The 10073-nt window shown below is 30.7% G+C and overlaps 1 protein-coding gene across 1 annotated transcript; it reads right to left on the bottom strand.

The window, feature by feature from the left end:
* Positions 1-6236: 6236 nt before the first annotated feature.
* On the bottom strand, positions 6237-10068 carry LOC119662975 (neurexin-4-like; the record flags this gene model as incomplete). The annotated part of the gene is made up of 6 exons (XM_038072634.1): positions 6237-6758; positions 8589-8726; positions 8783-9127; positions 9227-9406; positions 9466-9803; positions 9863-10068. Coding segments are annotated over 6 exons (1398 nt in total), but the record flags the coding sequence as incomplete, so codon positions are not given.
* Between the last annotated feature and the right edge of the window lie 5 nt (positions 10069-10073).

Raw genomic sequence — 10073 nt, 5'->3', positions numbered from 1 at the left:
ATGGATTCAAAAAATGTATTAATTAAATTAATATTTTAATATCTTACCATTTAAATATACTTTATTTTAGTGTCCAATGTATTTCATGTTTCATGGCATCATTTCCAATCTTGATTAAATTCATGATAATATTTTATTAACAACAATGTTATATGCTTTTCACACGGTTCAAGTTAATCAAGATTGAATACTCAATTGTCTTAAGTGTTGCTGTTTCATAAGTATTTGTTGTTTTCATACTGTCTTAGGCAATATTACTTTTGAAATATATGCTTTGTTAGGTTCTTTAATACTAGTGAGGCCGAAGACAATAGTGAACCGTTTCCTGTCTTTGCGTGGAGCAGCCGATGATTTGGTTTAACCTTACGACTTCAATTTTTCATCTACAGCCTTCCTCTAAAGATTAATTTGTGTCTTTTTTGTAAGCTTGATATAAAACTACGTCTGCAAATTCGATTGAACTTTTCAACACATTTTTTTTGTTTTCTCTCCCAAAATTATATACATTCGTCTGCGATTAGACATTTAGTACTTTTTTACATTTGATTGTTGGGATGTGTAGAATAATTAGGATCAACACCTTAATTTTTCCGTTTTCTGTACTGCGCAGTATTGTTGTTATTGGATTAGGTCGACCGGTCTCAATCTTTTGAGACGCGAAAAAATGGAATTAACTCGAGTTTTGAAGTGGATTATCAAGGCAAGAGTGCATTGATCAACTTACTTCCACATTGGTACAGTGAAACGATGGTACAGTGATTTTAATCGTAACCACAGTTCACTCACTGACCTTAATGAAATTAGTGAAGGTCGACCAAAATGAGTTGTTCAGTTATTGTCCCAGAAAACATTGATGCTGAAGCAACCCTAGGCATAAGTTCTACCAGCATACGAGTATATAAAATATTGCACGATCATTTAGACGTGAAAAAGGTTTGTTCTCATTGGTTCCCCCATCATTTGACAAAATCTTAATAAGATGCACGTGTCGTTTGGTGCTCACAAATGCTCAAGAAGTACAATGGCGCTACTTCAAAAGACATACAAAAGACATAAGATTGTAACACAGGTGACGAATGATGGATATACGCGTATAAAGCGGAAAGTAAACAGCAGTCGACTGTATGATTGTATGGCTATTTCAAGATGAACCAAATGCAACAGAAGTGGTTCAAAAAAGGTTAGGAACCACTGATGTTAGGGTATGAAAAGAGATATAGCATCTAAAAATAAAGAATTAATCATATCGACATGGTCTCCTTGACGGAAGTTTGAAAAGAGTGATAACTCAATAATCGTTTGCATGCCTAGCAATGCAGCAGTAGAGGTCCAAGAAAATTAGTTAGAAAATAATAAAATAAAACTCAAGCTATTCCAATCATTAAAACCTATAATGGAAAGCGAAAAATACGAATTTGTGAGCAATATTGTAAAGCAGAATAAGGTATACTTTTACGATAATCAAGAAGAGTAACAGTAAAACTTTATTTGCCTTTATATATATATTATATTATATATATATTATAATGTATATATATATTATATTGAATTATATTATATATACATATATATTAAATAGAGTATATAATAATTTTCTTTAGTAAACATGATGCCACATTTTTATAACTAATTTTATAAATAAAATAGTTCAAATCAAGTGAAAAATTACGAAGATAATTTCAATTGATTTCGTTCTATTGATTAAGTTACATTTTAGTTGCAATGTTAAAGTTCAGATTGGAGAAACATGAACAGAAATTAAAGAAAATTGATTTAACGTGAAAGTGTCCATTTTTTATAGAAAATATTTTCTAAATGTTCAGTCTGTGTAAATAAATTCCGAAAACAAAAACTACATAAACAGGAAAACTTTGTTGATGACTTTTTTACGATGCAATCTCATTATCCAATTCAAAAGTGGATGAATACATACATAAGTATCTGAATTTAGTTTGTAGTATTTGATTGGATTTGGGTTGAGCTTGTAGAGGTGTTTTGAAGGCCAATGGAGTTCGGAAAATTTAAATGTTAAAAGTTTAAATTTCAATCCATATAGGAACTTTCGTTTAATTTGCTGTCAATAAACAAATGAAAGACATCTCTGACAATCAATGATAATGTTGACTCTTTAACAGTACAAAAATATGTTACTTTGTAGGGATTTAAATATTTTCATCAGTGTTTTTCAGTAATCATAGTTATTACTCTGAACTTTTATTTAGCAAACTACAAAGATACAAAACATCTTCGAAGGATATTAAAGAATTCAATTGAATTCATTTATATAAAAAAGTACATTTCAAAGCATTATGTTTTTCAACTGCATAGACATTAAGAGTATTTTAGGTATTCGAAATGAAAAGCAAACAAATTGAATTTTATGAACCTTTATTGTTTAGAAATTTGATGTCAAAGAATTTGTAAACAAAATGAGAAATTGCAGTCAACACTGTCAAGAAGTTACTTTATATTACGTCGAAATGTTTAAGGTTTACAAAAAGATTTTGATTTTGTCACTACAATTAAAGCAAATATTTGAAGAAATATCGAAATGAAATTTAAACAATGATATTTCATTTAAAAATAAAATTAAAACAATGCTACTTCATTTAAAACTGAATAAGGAAAAGTCTACAAATAGTTAAGAATGAGTGAAGAGCAATATCGAAAATATTTAACAAGTAATTAAAATACAAGATTTTAATTCAAGTGCAAATAGATTATTCTAATAAATTTATGGAATACCATCCAATCATCAGCAGTAGACGTAAAATTCCGACGCCGTTATTCGAATCTCTTAATCTCTTAGATCTTCGCAAATATAGGAAGCTCCAAAATAACCAAGAAGAATTTAGTGAAAATCTTATCTAATCATTAGTCGAACTCAGGTATATTTTATATCAATCTGTTTCGAATTTTAAAGTGATGTCGGCGCACAAGGTGGTATCGCACTCACAAACAAATTCAAATTGTAATTTTCAATAATCTACAGATTAACAAATTCACTTTCCATTACAGCCCTAAAGACAAGCGGGACATCCCTAATGCACTATCGCGTTCGAACAGTCATGATGTATTTTAATTCCGGTAGGGCACCGAGCCATTTCAATAAATCAAACATAATCGGTATCCCTTAATATTCGCTATCTATAAGACGTGGTTCCGTAAACAGGAATATCCGGACAACTGTAAGCAGGCGAGCTTGACAAGGAGCACTTCTGTTTCCTGTTATAGTCGGCTTCTCAGATAATTGGTGGTTTCACTAGCAATAGTGTATGCTGCAGTTAAACGAAAAATTTGGCTTTGCTCAAGTCAAAACCCTTTATCAGATCTCTCATTGCCTTTATCTAAATAGACAAAAAACCTGATACAGTCAAGCTGTTTCACATTAAGAGTGACTTGTTCAGTACTATCGTATTGCTGCAGACGGTTCACTGCGTAATAGGAAGACATGCTATGAAACTGGGTGTACCTAATAATAACTTTTGTCGAAGTTGTGGCTCTACAGATAAGGCAGCAATTGTGCTCCACCTCATGTGTTAGTGTCTATTTTTAGCTATAAGAAGATCTAAAATCTTCGGCGCCCCTTTTTCTAACCGACTTCACAAAACTGTTTTCTTACTAAATAAGCGACTTAAACAAGTTTATAGGCTTATCAGGTTGGTTCATTTTTATCTCATGGGGAAGTCGTGGCTTTTCACGTTGCTTGTACGCTGACCTTTACCCAGCGTATGTTATGTGTATAAATGCTAATCCTGTGGTACTACAACTGGCCATTATTGAAGCTTAAGTGGGCTTTGAGCACAAGGACGCAACTCCAACATCTCAAAAATAATCTTTGATAAAAAATTACTGTCATCGAATGCAACACTAATAACTGCCATATGAACATATCTCGCAGATATTCCGAAAAACGAATAGAATCATCGAAAAACTCAAATATATTTTTTTTTTACTTATTGCAGATATAAGTAAAAGATTCCATTGAATGTTTATTTCGCTTCTAGAAATTTATGCATATACAAAACAAATTTCTTTATTATAATATAAGGTTAAATATTTTTTAAAAGTTACATTAACAGTAATCTTTATTTTTGTGAATTGTTAACTAAAGATTCGTGGAAATATAATCTTCATAAAAATTTTTTTAAAATAGAATAACTAGAAATGATGAATACGCGTTAATGAGAGACAACGTTTTTTATTAAATTCCAATAATAATTAAATGTTGATCACTGAGACATTTAATATGAAGTTCTTTTATCCTCTATTTGGTCAGTAACATAAGCCTCTAGATGAAAAAGCGATGATAATTATCTTTGTAGAGACATATATTAACATAAACACTATTTTAATTTTATTGTTTCATTTATATAATATGCAAGGATAAATAAATAATGCTATTAAACAGCAATATAAAGGATTATATATAACTTCCAGTAAAGCACTTTTTTTGTAAAAGTGGTGTTTCATAGCTGTTATAGGATTAAAAACCTGAATTTAAAAATGATTTCAAATTCAGAATAAAGTTTTAGGTTTTTGCAAAATTTTGATTCTTCAGTTTGTATTTTATTAGTTTTTTTTGTTATGCTACTTCCTAGCACTTTTTGTTGCAGGGTTAGCAGCACTTTATAACAAAATATCCTCATAATATTCAAAATAGCTTCGACTGGGCGTTCATATATTTTTTTTTTAATTTTTAAACTAAATAAACACTTAAGCAAGTAATTAATTGTACGAACATCTGTAAAATATTTTGTTATAAATAATTAATTATTTAGAAGCAAACTTAATTAGAGTAATGACCTTGACACACTCAGTCGTCTTCTGCAGAAATAATGGCCTATTGTGGTATCACGGATTATGATTATTTCCGTGGAAAGTTCAGTGAAATATAAATTAGATCATGTAGAGTTCTCGGGCACCCACTAACAGTGAGAAAAACTAAACAATTTCATAATATGGTAAGTAATACTATACGCAATCCCTTTGATACATGCGGAGTACACACAAAACTTGACTATATCTCTAATTTTAAAGGTTAACAGTTATATCATTGCCAGTAAGAGAAGAACTGTCAAAGTATTTTGGTGTTTTACTATCTAAAAACGAGCGCTTAGATATAGAGTGAAACACAGTTTCACCCCTGTATAACTACAAACGCGATAACATTATAGATTATTGTAAACAATGTAAATCCTGAAGTCTATCAAAAATTTTCATCTACCCTAGTTACTCATTTTACCTAGTTATCGGTAGATATTTTCGTTTAATGGCCACCTTTGCCATAACAGGTATGACATCAATATCAGGGTAGTGAATTTCATAGAGCAGCGTGCTGGTTATGACAAGTTCATCAGCTCTGCTGTTACCCGTGATGCGCTTGTGCACCAGTACCTATATAAGTTAGGCACTGATAAACCGAACCAATTTATTGAAAGAATTCTAGTTGAATGTGGCTGTACCAAAATTACTAATATCGAAAAATAATACTGAGATTTAATAGCAGGTTGGCTGTCCGAAAATGTTACGTTATTAATATCGAGAATCAATAATATAAATAACTTCAAATATTTGTGTGTATTAATTAAAATTTATTTCGTTTTATAATAAAAAATTATTACAAATATAAATTTATTTTTTATATATAATAAATTTATAAATTTATAAATTTCGTTTATTTTAATATAAGAAACGATTTTACTTTTATACATATCTATTAATTAATTTTTTGTTATATATAAACTCTATAATAGCGCTCTTTTTATACGTATAAGTTTTTTTTAACAAATTATTATTCTTATGAAAAAAGTATAATTTAATTTATACAAGATTTAATGGAATGTAAGATATTTGAATTAAAATCAAATTTAAGATTGCAGATTTTTTAGGCTGCGCTTTTAAGCATTAAAGCATATAATTTTGAATGAATTTAATTTACAATTAAATTAAAATTTGTAAACATTGTAACGATAAAAAAAATTATGCATTCCAAAATCATGCATTTAAAGTTAATATTTTCCGACTAAAATATAAAGTAAAAGTTTAATAAAAAATTAAAATTAAACTAAATTAGAATTAATAATAAAATATAATGGACGGTGTCAAAATTATAGGCTATATTCTAAATTAACTGACTATTGACGAAAATATGGTTATTTTAATTTTACAATAAACTAATGAAAAAAATTAAATTAAACAAAAGATAACAAAGCAAAATGGTAAGTAAACTAAAAGTGACGGATAAAAAAAAAATCATTTTTAATATACAATTTTGATTTCGAATATGAAAAAGAAAAATTGCGCAAAAAATTGGCAGTGTGAAGAACATAAAGTACAAACTCTTATATATGAAGATTTGTGTTCTTTTCTTTTTAGAATTTGATTTTGGTTTTTGCTTTATGCCTATAGTCGCTTCCAGTATTTCGTTTTCAAAATGTATCTTTCGTTTAACTTCTGATTTTTAACAATTGTGTTATCGTTTGTGTACTTGTTTTAGTTTGGTGTAGGTGACGATTGCTCTATGTCTCTTTAAGCAGTCCAGTCGACTACTTCTTGCAAACCGAACTATATGAACCACTCTTTTCGTTTAGTCACTTGGTGACCTGTTGTTGAATGCATGACAGCCTCATCAGGATCATCTGCGCCATCAGCACCATTATCTTCATGTGTCAGATAATTTCCTTTATGTCTATGCAGATATCTACCAATAAGGAAGCCCATAAGACAAAGTAACAGGAACAATATAACAAGCAAACCTAAAAAAAAATATATATATATTATTATAATTTTGAAATGAAAAATATATATAAATATATATTAATTTGATTGTTAATTTTTATAAAAAAAAACTGTTATCAATAGAACATGTTAGTAATAGACATAAATATAAAATAAATATTCTATATAAAATTTACAGGAAGCTTGTAGCTCTGATGAAACGAATCAACATGAATTAATTAAGTATAATTATTGGAACATAAAAACGGAAGAACATGTAAAGTACAGCGAGCAGTAATTAGGATAAATCATGGGAAAAAACAGTCTGTCCAATGGTTATATTCTGACCTCAATTGAATAAAGACAGTTCTTGCTGCACGAAAAAGTACCCCCTGCGGGTACTAAAGGATTTAGAATATTCCCGCAGTAGATATCCTTGTCGTAGAAGGCAACTAAAATTCCGATGATCCGATCTGGTACCACGGGGGTCAGTGGCCCGCAGCTTCGGTTGTTCTGACCATTGGTGATGGCTTCGTGGTGGTTGTGGTTGATACCCAAACTTACGCGGGAAGAATGTTCAATTTTGGTTCACATTCGCCGTGGAGTTGCGGTTTCACCACCGGGTGCTACAGCCCACATTGTAGCAGAGGTTGTAGGTAGGCTTCGCATTAAACCAAGATGGAAGTTATGACCTATACACATTTCTTCATTGGAACCTGCGGAAGTTAATTCCAAGAGGGCGTTTATTGACGCTTTGTATCAAGACGTTTGCTTTTGAGTAACGTGATGTTAAGCCGTTGCAGGCAGGTAATCACGTAAAACACATAGAGAATTCTGCACGAAAAAGTAGAGAGATCTACATGAGATGAACATGAATAGCATAAGATCTCAAGAATCTCATTTTTAGAGATTTCTGATAAAAGTCTATCAAGAACCGTTTTTTCGTTGCAAACATGGTCTCAAACATTTATATATATGGTAGGTCTTATCCGATGAAACAAGTCTTAAAATATACAAAGTGTTCATTCTTTTCATCTTTTATCCTTTTTTTATTCAAAATTATCCCCTTCCAAAGCAACACAGCTCTTGAATCGTTCAACGAATTTCTCAAACCTATCGGCTAAAATTACTTTTAATATATCATTTGAAGATCATCGTCAAATTCAATTTAGAAGTCACATGAAGCTAAATAAATTTAATATGATGAATGACTGATAAGAATGATGCACTGAGGGCTTTGTACGATAACGTATTATTTCACAATAAAAACCAACTGTCTGCCTTTCATTATTTTGGATCATAAAATGTTGATACATATAGAAGTAGTAGAGTTCCCAGATAATATTCTGCGTTGCACTTTCTGGTACGAATTCATTGTGAACAATTCCCTTTGAATACGGTCGAATTTTTGTTCTGTCAGCATTTTTGTTCTTTTATCTCCTTCGGTGGCCTTCGGCATTATTATTACATCTTTGTCAAAATTCAATAGGCTGTTCTACTCATTATCCTAATTTCATATATGATAAGTTTCGCAACACACAGCAATTGTTCGAATACCTTTTTTGACTTTCTCCATGTTTTGTTCACTGTAAGTGGTTACAAAATAGGCCAAACCCATGGCAGTCTCATTACCATACAGTTTTTTTAGCATTTCGCATGATTCTACACTTCTTTTTTACACAATTTAAAAATTATTTAAAATTTAACCTTTACTCTTTGTTCCATGTGATTTTTTCAACTATCGTACATAAAGTAATAGTATATAACATAATATATATACTTATATACTTACAATGGGGCATTATTATTACAAACGAAGACACCTAGAAGATTATTTTTTCTTATAAAGAATTTAAAAAGCTACTTACATCCTAACAGTACTGCATCCACTTCATTATAAGCCTTTCTTAGTTTTTCCTCATCCACTAATGGAGGCGGTCTGGTTTCTATATCGATAGGCGGATGAGTTACTGGCTCAACACCGCAGAAGTCTTCAGTTAATTGTGCTAAAGAAAAATACAATAAAATAACAAATTTTTCATATGAAACTAATACCACTTACTTCCAAGTGATTTAACATTTGATGGTGGATTTTGTTGGAACATGAGCTTCAGTGGATATATATCATCAAACTGTACACGTGATACACAACCTACAAAGCCATCAGTCATAGATTCATTTTTACCAATGTACATATATTGAATGTTATTGAATTGTGCGTCAGCTGATGCCTTTATATCAAAATGATATTCTTGTGGCTCATAGTTGTCTACTTCAAGTACCACTGTAGAGCCACTGTTTTTACGTGAAAAACGTACATCGTGATATTGTCCCAAGCCAAAATGTTTCTTGGGGAAAATAATTTCTTGACGTTCAAAGCCAAAATCAAAAATGCAACGTAAATGACCTAAATAAGAAATAATAAAATCATATTAGGCAATCCATATTTAAATATATCGCAAATAAAAAAAACATTTCATTAATTTAGTATTAAGTAAACACAAACCTGAGTTAGATATTTGTATAGTCAAATATTCGCCTGTTAAATTAGATGAAAAACCTAGCAAGAAACCTTTTGGGATTGTTGTAGTAAATCCAACACGAATATTTTCAGCAATTGTGGAACGGAAAGATCCTTCAAATTCATAACGTATAATCGAACTGGACCGCAAGTTGACACCAATTTCTAAATTAAAAAATTTAAACTGAATAACTCTTACTATAAATGCTTAACTATATGTTTACCATCAGCGCAAATGCGTCCTTTGAATGCACTCCAACGACAATCGCAATTATATCCATCATAACGTTCAATACAGGTACCATTATTTAAGCAAGGACTTGATTCACAGCGTCCAACACAATCTGCTGTAACACCATAAAGACCACGTTTTGCATATTCCTTAAGATCTACCATTTTACCATTCAGCAATAAAGCACGTATACAACCAACATAACCATCACGGTACTCAGTATTAGCACCGACAACTAAGTCTGATGTTAAATGAAGTGCACGTACAGGACCTGGTGGTTCACGCACTTCAGCTTTTATAGAACCGTCAACGACGAGACGAGCTTCTTTTCTATAAATTAAAGTAATATTAATATTTTTAAAATTTTGAGTGTAAGTTACTGTATATACCTATTACGTTCAACGCTAACTGTATGCCATTTATTGTCATTGAGATGATAACTTGTGCCAACATTCACACCTAATGGTCCACTGCCTGCTTGATATTGAAATTGTAATTTATTACCACCAATAATACTAAGCTTAATATAATCTGTTGGACCAGTTGCATGGAATAATACGGCACTCTCAATAGTTGTCTTAAATTCCAAATAGATATCTC

Source organism: Teleopsis dalmanni, unplaced genomic scaffold (assembly GCF_002237135.1).
Source record: "Teleopsis dalmanni isolate 2A unplaced genomic scaffold, ASM223713v2 unscaffolded_contig_0049, whole genome shotgun sequence".
Lineage (NCBI taxonomy): Eukaryota > Metazoa > Arthropoda > Insecta > Diptera > Diopsidae > Teleopsis > Teleopsis dalmanni.
The sequence above is the reverse complement of the archived record's forward strand: the minus strand, read 5'-3'. Positions and strand labels throughout refer to the sequence as shown.